The 13,736-nt window shown below is 33.5% G+C and overlaps 2 protein-coding genes across 4 annotated transcripts in view; one reads left to right on the forward strand and one right to left on the reverse strand.

The window, feature by feature from the left end:
- LOC138173928 (cyclin-K) overlaps positions 1–13,736 on the forward strand; it is a 269,034-nt gene that overhangs the window by 171,903 nt on the left and 83,395 nt on the right. The gene's annotated exons all lie outside the window — the stretch shown is intronic.
- LOC138173927 (actin-histidine N-methyltransferase) overlaps positions 1–13,736 on the reverse strand; it is a 137,134-nt gene that overhangs the window by 78,761 nt on the left and 44,637 nt on the right. For all 3 annotated transcript variants that reach the window (XM_069103978.1, XM_069103977.1, XM_069103979.1), the window contains 4 exons: positions 13,096–13,188; positions 7,096–7,244; positions 4,993–5,065; positions 4,147–4,403 (listed from right to left, as the gene is read on the reverse strand). In XM_069103978.1, the coding sequence (XP_068960079.1) occupies positions 4,147–4,403; positions 4,993–5,065; positions 7,096–7,244; positions 13,096–13,188 (572 nt within the window). The remainder of the gene's footprint in view (positions 1–4,146; positions 4,404–4,992; positions 5,066–7,095; positions 7,245–13,095; positions 13,189–13,736) is intronic.

The raw sequence follows: 13,736 nt of genomic DNA on the forward strand, positions 1-13,736 counted from the left end.
CCAATTGCTTTAAAAAAAAAATTCATTTTGACTTATCCTATTTTTTTAAAAGAGATTTTTATTCCTCATCAATTTGCCTTCTATATTTAAAATGAACATACAATAAATCTATTTTAAGACTTAAAGTCAGTCATCTAATTCATATTTTCCAACTAACTTCTACTTTGAAGTCACCTCTTGGCCATACCATGACAGACACATTCTTAAAATATTAGTCAAAGAAAAGTTGCTATAAAAAGTCACTTAAGTTTACTTAACTTGTATCTTCTTTGCTAATGTTAGGTGGTTATATTTTCTTTGTAAGGTAAGAATTATACTTTGCTAAATCAAGCAGTGAAAATTATAAAACAGAAGTCAGGGGAGAGTATTTAAAACAATATGAACTAACCAAAAAATAAGCTAACTGGGAATTATTTTAAACTAGAAAAAAAAATGTAAAAATCAAGATTTTTGCCTATGTTTCAAGTAATGATCTACTCCTTCAATTTCCTGATCTCTTTAATTTGCCCTTTTGGGGAATATTCACTTAAGGAATTCTAACAGATCTCATCGTTACTTCTGGCCTTCTCTCATTAAATCTCATTCACAACTGGCCTAATTCTCTCCTAGCCAGTACTCATGTTCTCCTTTCCTCTGAAATATTCCCTGATTAATTTGGATATGTGGACATTTCTCTGCACCACAATCTAAATATGTGATTTCCTCTTCACTCACACAATAAAACTGTATTTCATCCTTTTTGGGTTTCTTCATCTGTCCATATATCCCTTATGACAACTGTGTTCATATCAGATCTTAAACTGCTCCTAAACAGCAGCAGTCTCAGCTTACCTAGTTTGTACTGTGCCACAAATAAAAAAAAAAAGATCAATAACAAATCAGCTTACAAGGTCACCAAACCCATTTATGACAATCATGGTAATATCTGAAACGAAATAGTAGACTTTTTGCTAATAGTAGATATTACCTGTTTAATGATTTTATATTATATAAAATTTAATATTTATGTTTAATGATAATTTCAGATACTTTTTCTTTCATATTATCTAAGTAAAACCACCTGAATGGAGTAAGCAATAAACGATGAGAACTAGAGATTTTTATACAAAGGTATAATAATAATTAGTAATATAGGATACTTATTAATATAGTAAAATAATTAGTAATATAGGATAAAAATAAAATAGAAAAAATAAGTCAGACAAAATGTTTTTCAAATCTTTTTAATTTTTGTGAAAGAATTTCTACTATTCTTGCAGACAACTGAAATTTAGAGAAGACTTATTATAAAGCAATGTATGCAATGACCATAATAGCAATGTAAAAGGGAAAAAAAATCACTAAAAGGAATCTAAACACAGAATAATTTTTAAAACTAATAATGGTGGGACGGCTAGGTGGTGCAGTGAGTAAGAGTGCTGCCCCAGAGTCGGGAAGACCCGGGATCAGTTCTGGCCTCAGATACTTAACACCCACACAAAACAACTGGCGGTGTAACCTTGAACAAGTTACTTAACTCCCATTGCTTAAAAAAAAAAAAAAAACAACTAATAATGGTTCTAAATAAGATTTAAGGAAATATATCTCCCTCCTTTTAGCACAGAGGAGAGGACTATTAAGGATAGAATGTTGTAAACAAGCAATGCTTTTTATTAGATTTTTTGCTTAACTGTTTTGTTGTGTTGTTGTTGTTACATGAGAGAATACAATTTCCAAGTGGAGTGGGGTGAGAGAGTATATTTCCAAAAATTCCCATGATATAAAAAAGGTTATGATAAACATTATTTTTTTAAAACAAGTTAATGAGGTATGAAAATACCTGTATTATAGACAACAACTAGAAATATATTATACTGCTATTTATATTTGATGTAAGGAAAGTTCATCTTAAACTCTAAGATTTATCAATTCAAACACTAAAAGGTCATTATTACAAGAATAATTAGGGTTCTACTTTTAAAGCACTCTTATGGCAAAGGGACCGAGAGTTAGGAAAGCCTGGATTTAAATGTGGCCTCCAATACATCTGCTTGCACGACCCTGTGCAAGTCACTTCTTTCTGTCTTCTTCAGATCCTTATCAGTAAAGTGGAGATGACGATAGTACCTACTTCCTATGGTTGTTGTGAGGATAAAATGAGGTCATGTCTGTAAAGAGCTTCGAAAACCTTAAAGCCTATATAAGTGCTAGTTATTATTGTGGCGCAGTCTATGATAACGTCATTGTAGCAATGTTTTGTATTTACATCCCTAGCACAGAACATAGAGTGGGCACTTAATAACTTCTTGTTGATGTACTGATATAAAATTTTGTAGGATTTTTTAAAATGTAAATTTTAACTTTTAACTAAAAAAAATCATACAATAAGCAATTTTGCAAATGAAAATGACATGTCAAAAGTAAAACACCAAGTAGATTTTCAGTCTATTTGCCACTGTTTCAGTATCTCTAATCTGAAAATGGAACTGATTTCTCTCAGTGAAAGTTATCATGCTTCTGGAAATACCTTTGTTATAGATTACTGAAAAGAAATGCCACTCCATTTGTTGTACTAGAGAATTTCAAAAGCTTTAGAGATGCTAGAAGTAGATAATGCTTAGCCATCAAAAAAAAAATATGATTGAAAATTTAAAGTTAAATAAAACTTTTAAGAGTCTGATTTTAGTGTTTCTAATTAACATTAAAACCAAAGTTTAAAATAAGTGATTTTAGAACTATACTTAAGTACAGAACCCACAAATTTTATTTGCTTCTTTTAGTGTTTTAAAAAATCAAACTGGCAAGTCTTAAAAAAAGCTAACAGATTTTCCTGAATTACTCAAGTTTCAAATTTAACAGTTAAATACTTTGCTTCTTTTGACTTGAATGTTTTCCCCTAAGAAAAGCCATCTCAGTTATCAATTTTGATTAGGGTAATACACAAACCATATGCATGGAGTAGATAGAAGGAAAACAACTCTTGATGTATTTGTGATAAATACACAGAATGTTTAAACTATGATTTAAATTAAAAGTAATAATTAATGGACAATAAGGATGAATCTGAAAAATTATAAATAATATAAAGTCATTAGCCAGTAAAAATATATTGGGGACAGAAAGTATAGGCATATGAAAAAGATCTGGCTCAAATGACAACCCAACACATAAGCAAATATGAGGTAATTTGAAAACGAACAGAAAACTAGAGAAAACTAACAAGGTGATGGTGGGGAAGGCTTCCTATCTTGAAGGAAGATAAATAATCCAAGAAATGGAGATGAGAAAAGAACCATTCTAGTTAAGTGGTATAGTTTTTACAAATACACAGAGATAGGAGATGGCATGTCAAATTCAAGGAACACCAGTTTGGTTGGAGTTCATTAGGCTAACAGAAAAATAAAGCTGGGAGATAGGTTGGAGCCAAACTGACATAAAAACCTACAAGCTGACTTTTGAGAGCTTTAGGAAGGGAAAATAAAGATAAAATTGAGAAGGCATTTCCCTTCTCTTTTTTCTTAACTCATAAAGGAACAAAGATCTTGGTTCTTTTTCAAATGCCAGTTTAGGATAATTGTGGAGCAGATGAGTGAAACACAGAGAACAGTCAGCTATAATTCAAATGCTCCTAATCATTTAATGAATTCTCCTATACTTTCATACAGTAAAACTACTTAAAATTTAAAGAAAAATTTATCCCATTATATAATTATTTAATTTGGTTACAACAAAATATTATCATTTATTAAACTAAATGAGAAATTTCACCACTGACATGTAACAAAGACTTTCAAATGAACCCCAAAGCCTTTTCATGAACCTAAAAAACAGAGAAACCCCTTTTCTGTGTTTGTGCTTTTAAAAAAATGATGGAGAATTTACTGACAATATTTGTTTTTTTAGCAAAAAAATTCCATGACGTTAAATGTTACCTATTTATAGTGATTACAGATAAGCCATAATATTCCTTATAAGAGTATATTTTATGACGCTTATGAAATAAATGTGAACAAGTGACTGTCCTTTTTAAATTTCTTTAAACAACACAAAGTTTATTTTTCACTTTCTTAAAAAAGATTCCTCTTTATACCACTAACTTCTTTCATTCACCCATCTGAACAATTTTTAACAATTTTGACTATTTTCAACAATCAAACAATGACTCACCTGAATAACTTTATAGAAATAAGCATACTGCCGAGCTGTATTTTTATATTGACTGAAGACATCGTGTATAGCCTGTGTTGACTGAAGATGCTGAACTTCATCTTCTTCAAAATAGAGAGGGGTATCATATTCGCTGGGGAGGGTCTGTATGTATGGCAGCCAAAAAGAGCTAGGATTTGCTCGTTCACACAGAAGATGAAATGCCAATGTGATATTTCCCATAGCTTGAAGTATTCGATCTTGAGAATATAATGCCCCTGAATTAACCCAGATGTTAACAGTTATAAACTGAATGTATTTATAAGTTGAATGTATTTTTAAAGAACTTTTAGCAAAATATATATGAATTCAACAGGATTGAGTGGTTCCAATTAGAACATTCATTACCTAAAAAGTACTGAAAAACTTAAGATGAACTGAATATTTCTTTTAACACAATAATTTTTTCCTTCTATTTTTGTTGCAGATACTGTATTTTTATTTATATAGGGAACTCTGGGCAAGGAAATTCCTGCCGCTTATACAGATCTTCAACTCATCTGCAACTTAGAAAGTAACTTGGAGCACTGAGAGGTTAAGCGATTTATTTGCCTATGGTCACACAAATGGGAAACATCAGACAGGAACCCAGGTCACTTTAACTCCAAGGCACTCCTATGCACTGTCCCAAACTGTCTCTAACACTACTGGTAAACTTTTACAAAGAATATTATTATGGGTTTAAAGAATATTTTATCCTTTAGCAATAATAAATTAGCATGACCCAGACACACCCATACAAATATTTAATATTCCATCATCGGTAGTTTCCTATAATGCATTTAAACAATTCAAAATTGTTCTCACCCAACACTGAATTTTTAGCAGATTCAACAGTCATTAACAATTTTCGTGGAACCCATAAAAATAATTCTTCTGCCTAGAAAAGAAATTAGAAAATTAAGCTACATTATCACAAATAATTTTATAGTATATAATTCAATTTTAGTTGTAAGTCACATATATGTCCACACTTCATAATAACAGTACCTAGAACTAAATCTCAACACATATATACAATTTTAAAGTCAGCAGTGTATCTTCCTATACCAACACTGACTTAGAAATCATGTAAGTGGGGAAACAAAAGGTTTTCACACACACACACACACACACACGTACGTATATGCAGACAGACACATATTCATATGCAGTTATACATGTATGTGTATTAACTATTGAATGCATACATGTATATTATACACATGTGTATATGTACTCGTATAGACATACAAACGTACAAAATATCAAGTAACAGTAAAACAAAATCACTTTTAATTCAGTTAAAATATTTAGAGTACTTTCTATGTGCAAAGCACTATGCTAGGCACTAAAAATAGGAAGGTAGGATCCAATTTCCCTGTTTTCATTGAGATTACAGTTTATTTTGGAGGTAGGAAACCTGGGGAAATCAACAAATTTCTTTGTACTTATTTCCTCACCTATAAAGTAGAAATAATTTCTACTATTTACTTTACAAAGTAATTGTGAGATTCAAATAAATTAATGTACATAATATACTTTATAACTAGAATCTATGAATAATAAGTAAAGGCCATAATAAATGTAAGCTATTATTATTACTCCCCCTTACTTTACTTTGTTACTTTGCTTAAGATACTCATATACTGGTTCTTAGTATGCCTTTAAACACACATATCTACATGGTTAAAGCATAAGTTCAGTGAAGGAAAAGACTATCTTTTATGATTAGGGATTGGCCTAAGGCACAACATTTAAACACTATTTAATGATAATGTACTATTCATATGATACTTAAGCACATACTATCTTATATCTTACTCAGTTGTCTTACATTATCTAACTTTTATTTATGTGTAGTTTCTCCCTAGCTAGCTCATATAATCTTTGAGGACAGGAACCATGTGCTATCTAATACCTACTTTCCATAATGTGGCATACTTAAATTGCTGCTCAGTATCTATGAAGTGGATGGATAGCTATATATGTGACTAGATCCCAGGCAACAAGTTCAATATGGCCCACCTGAGACTTCTAGCAAAAACAATTCTTTAGCTAATTAGCTGAGACATATAATTTCATAAGGCCTATATAATGTTTGTACGGTCTACTACTACTATAGCTGAATATAGAATATAAAGAATTGTTATTGGAGCTGAAAATACATTTATCCTACCCATAACTTCAACTGGTTAACTGAATGAAGTTAACTATTCTTACCATGTTGCCCATTATTTGCCTCATCTCATATTTCTCTTTTTTCCTTAGGCATCCTAAATATCTCATCTTGTATTGATTCATTAATTAAAATATATTTTAAGGGGGCAGCCAGATGGCACAGTGAGTAAGAGCACTGGCCCCAGAGTCGGGATGACACCCACCCAGAAACACCTGGCCATGTAACCCTGAGCAAGTTACTTAACCCCAATTGCTTCAAAAAAAAAAAAAAAATATATATATATATATGTTTTAAGTATTTACTATGTGCAGGGCACTATACTATAGTGTTTGTGTAGGCTCTCAATATATATTTGTTAAGAGTAATGAGATTAGTTGTACATACTGGAAGGTTAGTACTGTTAAAATAAGAAAAAAGCAAAAAACCTGATGGGTTTGATATTTTGAACAAAATCCTAACATCTGCAATTCTTTAAAAAAAATAATTATTAAATATGCCTCATTAAAAAAGTTAACTTCTTGAAATCCATCTTATTCCTTATGTTATTGTGATTGGAATTTTCATTATAATTTTACATGTGACTTTGCAAAAGGGAGAGCTTTAAACTAATTTTCCTATTTTTGGCATAATCATACCAGATATCATAACAACTGAAGTTTTCTCTATCATTTTACAAGCAAATTTGAAATAGAAGGAATTTAACACTTCATATTTCTGGCTATATTCATATCATCAGTTCCTAAATTCACCTTGATCTCTCTTGTTGCTCTCAAACCAAAGCCCTCTTCTTTGAAGTTAACCAGTTCAAAGCCATCAGTGGAAGCTCCATTTGCAGTAGCCCATTTTATTAGATCAGGGAAATAATCTTCTCTTTTTCCATCAAAGGTAACAGAGAGACCTAAATTCACCCACAGTCAAGACAAAGAAATAAGGGAAACTTTTTAGACATGTATATATGGTCTTCCTCAGATAATAAAACTAATCTGTAGACAAAACTGGAAATAGTTCGAAGTCCTTTTTCTCTCTGAAACAGTCAAAATTACTTTCCAATTTGACTTACAAACAAATCCATTCCAACTTCAAGGAACATTTACTAAATACTTATTATGTTAAAAGTACTGAGTTGGGTGCTGGGAGAAATATGAAGATTAACTATGGCACTGTCTCTACCCTCATGGAGCTTACAATCTAAGAGAAGGAAATCATAACTATTATGGCATAAAACAAAAGTCTACAAAACTGCCAAGTACTTAGCCTGGGAGAGAAAAATTAAATTAAAATTCTGAAGTCTCTACCCATTAAAAGAGCTTTTATTGATGGAAGTGGAATGGGAGGATGAGGGGAGAAAAATTCTCTTAAAAAGAATACTCTGTACAAAAAAAAAAATCTAAACATTTTTTATACTGCTAGTATGAATGTATAGAAGACCTTTCTCCCTAAAGGCTCAAAGTGCTGCCTCTCATATTCCTTAATTTATTTTATAAAATTCTTTTTCATCATTTGTATAGAGAGAAATGGAGGAGCTGAGAGGATGGATCTGCATCAAGCCGTCAGTTAGAGCTAGGAGGTGAGCCTTGAAGGGAGGTCAACAACTTGTTACCAGACTGTAACTATAACTAAAAACTAGATTTAAATAATATACAAAACTACTCCCTTTGAAATAACTTAGACTTTTTTTGAGGGAACATTTACTTTTCACTTCTTGATCATCAATGAATGGCAGACAATTGCTTTGGTGTGTATTTTAGTAAACATCTTTTCAATTAAATTTAAATATTACTTACTACCTACAACAGGGACTAATCCTAAGGCTCTTTGGGGAAATAAAAGTAATTAAGACTGAATCTCTGGCCTTAAGAAGTTTTGAATTAACATACTAGGGTTATTTGTTCACCAGGAGCCTCTGGATGTATAAAAAATTATTTTATTATTCTACTGCAGTCATCAGGAAGCTAATCAAATTTGGAAGTTTGTCAATATCTGAATTAAAAACTATATGCTTATACAAGCAAAGGGGAGAATTAAGGCAATTATCTGAATTATTCAAATGAATGAAGATGTTATTTCTGTCTTAATCACCTTCATAAACACAAAAATATTTTGTTTTGCATTATTCATTCTTACATCTCGTTACTTCATACTGTTTGTTTTATGGGAACTTGTAGTGAGAAGAACTGGATTCTTGTCTTGCTTCTCCCACTCCCTACTAGTGAAACCTTGGGGAATTCACTGAGCTTTCCTGAGCCTCAGTTTCCTCATCCACAAAAATGAGTATAATAATTACAAAGACATCGTATCTGTGACGGCTAAGTTTGGTGGACTGGGCTTCTCTCAGCAATGCAAGGTTATAAGACAACTCCAAAAGACTCATGATGGAAAGGGATATCCACATCTAGATGAAGCAAACTACTTGCTCTCTCTCTTTTGTGTTTTGTTTCATTTCTTCTTTCTTGTTGTTCACTCCAATGGTTATAATTCTTCTTTACAACTTGACTAATGTTAATGTGAAGGTATATGTAGAACCTATACTGGATTGCATGCTGTGATGGTTGGGGCGGGTGGGAGGTAGAAAATTGGAACTCAAGAGATTGTGGAACTTAATGTTGTAAAGTAAAGAAATAAAATTTTTTAAATGTGTATAATATTTATACTACCTACAATATAAGGTTGTGAAAAAAGCACCTTGGGTGCTGGACTTGGAGTCAGGAAAACCTGGGTTCCAATTCCACCTCAGAAATTTACTAGCTGGGTGACCCTGGCAAGTCACTTAACATCTCCAAATCTCAGGTTCCTCATCTGTAAAATGAAGATCATAAGAACTGTCTCACAGGATTGCTATGATGATGAATAAATGAGATCTAATGTGTAAAAGCGTTTACAAACCTTAAGGAAGCATATATCAGCCTACATCACAGGGTTATTTGGGAGTAGTTTATTATTAATATGAATTATAATTATTACATACAAACTCTTTATAAACATGAGCTATGATTTATATTAGCCTTAACCTAAAATACTCTTAATAGCTCTTAATGAGGAGATATCTGGGTTATTCACAAAATATTTATCAATTTTAGAAACAACCATATTTGAGTGCCTATTACAGAAGTCTAAGTGCTAGAAGATGAATATAAACAACTACACTGGTTAGAAATGATCCTTAATATAAAAAGCACATTACATCGAAAAACAAATCTAAACAAAAATTTATCTTTTTAAATATCTCCTTTCTGGGAGCCAGTTAACAAGTGTTTATTAATAGCTTACTATGTACCAGGCACTGCAATAAGTGCTAGGGACACAAAGACAAAAAAGTAGTTCCTGCCTTCACGGAGCATACATTCTAATGCAGAAGACAACATGTAAATCACTAGGTACATACAATATGCAGGGTATCCCAAAAGTCATAGCATAGTTTTAAGCTATTATTTACATATTTAAGCTTTACTAGATTAAAGCTGTGCTCAGATTTTTGGGACACCCTGTATTGCATATACAGAGCAGATGAAGGTAATCTGCAAGGCAAGGTATTAGCAGCTCCAGGGCCCAGGTAAGTCCTCTAGTAGAAGGTTAAGATTTAAGTGGAATTGTGAAAGAAATCAAGGAAAATAATATATGTGGCAAAGTATTCCTGGTCTGGGGGTTGGATGGTCTTGTCAAAGGCATGGTGAGAGATGAAGTATCATGTTCAAGGAACCACAAACAGGTCAGTATAGCTAGAAGACATAATACATGTAAAAGATTAAGGTATGAGGTTGAAAAGGTACAAAAGGACCTGGTTATGAAGAGCTTTAAATGCCAAACAAAGGATTTTATATTTGATCCTAGACATAAGAGAGAGCCATGAATGCTCATTAATCAGAGGGGTGACATACTCAGACCTCCTCTTTAGAAAAATCACCTTGGAAGGTAAAAAGGAAGACACCTGAAACAATAGTTAGAAGGCTACTGCAATAGTCCAGGTGAGAAGGGATGAGTATCTGAACTAGACCTGTTGCTTACATGAGTGGAGAGAAGGGTTCATACCCATAAGATGTTATGAAGGTAGAAACAAGATTTGGCAACTGACTGTGCATAGTGGGAATAGTCAAATACGAAACTGAGAGGTTTCAAGCTTTATAATTGAGAGAATGGTGGTCCTTAACTTCAATAGGGAAATTCAGGAAGTTTCAGATGAAAAATTATGAGTTCTCTTTTGGTCATGTTAAGCTTGAGATGTCCAAGAATCAGTTGGTAATGAGTGACTGGAGATTAAGAGAAAGACTATGAATATAGATCTGGGAATCCTCTGTATAGGGATGATAATTAAACTAACAGGGGCTGATGTTATCATTAAATGAAATAGAGGAGAAAAACCTAGGACCCAGAATAGAACCCCTGAGGACTAGAACAATGGTTAGTGGGCAAGAATCAACAAGGGAGACTAATAAGCAATGTTGGGGCAAAAGGAGAGTGCAATGTCAGAGCCTAGGAGAGAGTATTCAAGAAGAGGTAAATGACAATGCTGAATGCTACAGGAGCTGAGGATCAGCATAGTGTAAAAGGCATCTGGGATTACTTATGATTCTATATATACTCTAAGTTCAGAACTCCCTTATACCTTTCAAAATAAAGTCACAGCATCTCAGAGGTAGAAGGAACTATGTAATAGCTATCCAGGAGAATCTCCATATTAATATAAAATATGTTTCTATAACATTTCTGAAATATGGTCTGTAACATCTTTTTTGTTTAAATATTTTTTCCAATTGCATGTAAAAACAATTTTTAACATTCTTTTTTAAATTCTGAGTTTCAAATTCTCTCCCTCTCATCACTCTCCCCTCATTAAGAAGGCAAGCAATTTGATATTATATATGTGCAGTGATGAAAAACATATATTTTCATATCAGTCATGTTGTAAAGAAAAACAGCCCCCCCCCCCCCCCCAAAAAAATCAAGAGGAACAATAAAGTTTAAAAAAGTATTCTTCAATCTTCATTCAGATTCCATCTGTTCTTTCCCTGGAGGTGGACAGCATTTTTCATCATAAGTCTTTCAGAATTGTCCTGGATCATTGTGTTGCTGAGAACAGCTAGGTTATTCACAGTTGATCACCATACAGTATCTCTATGACTATATATAATGTTCTCCTGGTTCTACTTTCCTCACTTGGCATCAGTTCATGTAAGTACCTCCAGATTCCTCTGAAAGCATCCTTTTCTTCATTTCTTATAATACGATAGTATTCCATCAAAATCATATAAATTTGTTCTGCTATTCCCCAACTGATGGACATGCCCTCAATTTCCAATTCTTTGCCACCACAAAAAGACTGCTATGAATATCTGTGTACATATGCATCCTTTTCCTTTTCTGGGATACAGACTTAGTAGTAGTACTGCTAGGTCAAAGATATACATGGTTTTATGGCCTTTTGGGTATAGTTCCAAATTACTCTTTAGAATGTTTGGATCAGTTCATAACTCTACCACAACAGTACCTTAGTGTCTCAATTTTCCCACATTCCCTAGAAAATTTGTCTTTTTCCTTTTCTGTCATATTACACGATCTGATAGGTGTGAGGTGGTACATAGGGCTTTTTAAATCTGAATTTCTCTAATCAATTGATTTAGAGCATTTTTTTCATATGACTATGGATAATGATTTCTTTGCCTGAAAATTACCTGCTCATATTTTTGACCATTTATGAATGACTTAAATTCTTGTAAATTTGACTCAGTTTTCCATATATTTGAAAAATGAGGCATTTGCCAGAGAAATTTGCTGTAAAATTTTTTCACCATTAGGATTACTGTGTATTTCCCTCCATCCTATTTTTTCCTGTTTATTCTTCTCCCTCCTTTCATTCTGTCCCTCCTCAAAAGTGCTTTGCTTCACAAAATGACAACTTTCTATGATCAAATTTTGTTTTTTCTCCCTCATTTTTGCAGCCTATTTCTAGACTTTTAACTTTATGTTAAAGTTGGGCTCTGTACCCAGGGTGGAGAGGGCACTATCCCAAGCTTCAGGCTTTTTGTGCTGCTGCTTTCAGAGCTAGTTCTGAGGATCTATAAGTTTTCAGTTCTTCCAAGATGTTATGATAAGCAGTGTGGTCACTGCTCTCCTGGCCTATGCTCTGGTCTGTGAACAACCACAAGCAATCTTTTCCACCCTAAATGGTGAAGAGGATCCCTACTTTCCTTCAGTCATACATTCAAGTATGCTAGTGCTCTTCCTCACCCTGAGACCCTGACCCAGAACCACACATGGACAACACAACAAAGTCCTCCACTCAGCGACAGCAAAGGGTCCCCTACAATCTCCTTGTGACTGTATGTCCACCACTCTTAGAGTCTGTGGGCTGGGCTGGGAGCTCTGGAAGATGCTGTGGCTGATTCAGTCGCCCTCCAAGGCTTGCTGCTAGCCGGCTGCTACTCTTACTCCAGTGAGACAGACCTTGCCTGCCAACCTTCTAAGTGGTTTCAGGCTAGAAAGTTGTTTCACCCACTCCTTTTGTTGGCTCTGCTGCTCCAGAAGTCATTTCCAGGTGTTATTTTACAGTTGTTATCAAGGGAACTTCGGAAAGCCCAGGTGAATATCTACCTTTACTCTGCCATTTTGGCTTTGCTCCCCCATCCAACTTTTTAAATGCGTTAAGAGAGTCCTCAAAATTTTCATTAATATTTCAATACAATGTATTCTAACAACCATAAATAATACGCTACTACATTATTTCTAGGAGTGTACTGTAACATTCTCAACTCTACCTTTTTGTTTTTTTCGGATTTTCTCAACTAGAGCCCGAATCTGAACATATTCTTCCCATTCTTTTCCAGGGCCAGGTGTTGGGCTGCTGCACTCTAAAAGTTAAAAAAAAAAAAAAAGGCAATAAAAAGTTTCCCGACTCTTGATGAAATTCACTTTTTGAAGGAAGAATTTTTTAAGATACTGTGGTAAAAATAAATAATCTCCCAGGGTATGAAGTGCATTAATATATATACTTCTAGAAGTATATTAACTCTGAAAGAAAAGAATACGACAGGTGGTTTTCCCCACAGAGAAGAGTCACATGTGCCTCAGGGCTGGAGTGTTTGTACAAGAGTGTTAATTTTCAGCTTTCTTTTTCCACATGAAGTCCATTCTTTGACTACCTTTCATATATTAACCTTTTTATTTCGCTATTTTCACCTATGCCCATATCTTTATATCTGAAAAGGGATAGGAACTAGACTTGTTATTTCATTGTATACGGAATTTCAGGGCACAAAAATTCCTACTACCAACGCAGGTCAGCACCATCTCTGTAACTTATAGCCATAAAGAGTTGCCTAGGGCAATGAAGCATTAAGTAACTTGTCCAGGTCACATAGGTAGTAGATGCCAGACACAGTACTTGAACCTAGGTATT

Source organism: Petaurus breviceps, unplaced genomic scaffold (assembly GCF_028583685.1).
Source record: "Petaurus breviceps papuanus isolate PSGF00001 unplaced genomic scaffold, PetGlider_PUasm1.0 67, whole genome shotgun sequence".
In the NCBI taxonomy this organism is placed as follows: domain Eukaryota; kingdom Metazoa; phylum Chordata; class Mammalia; order Diprotodontia; family Petauridae; genus Petaurus; species Petaurus breviceps.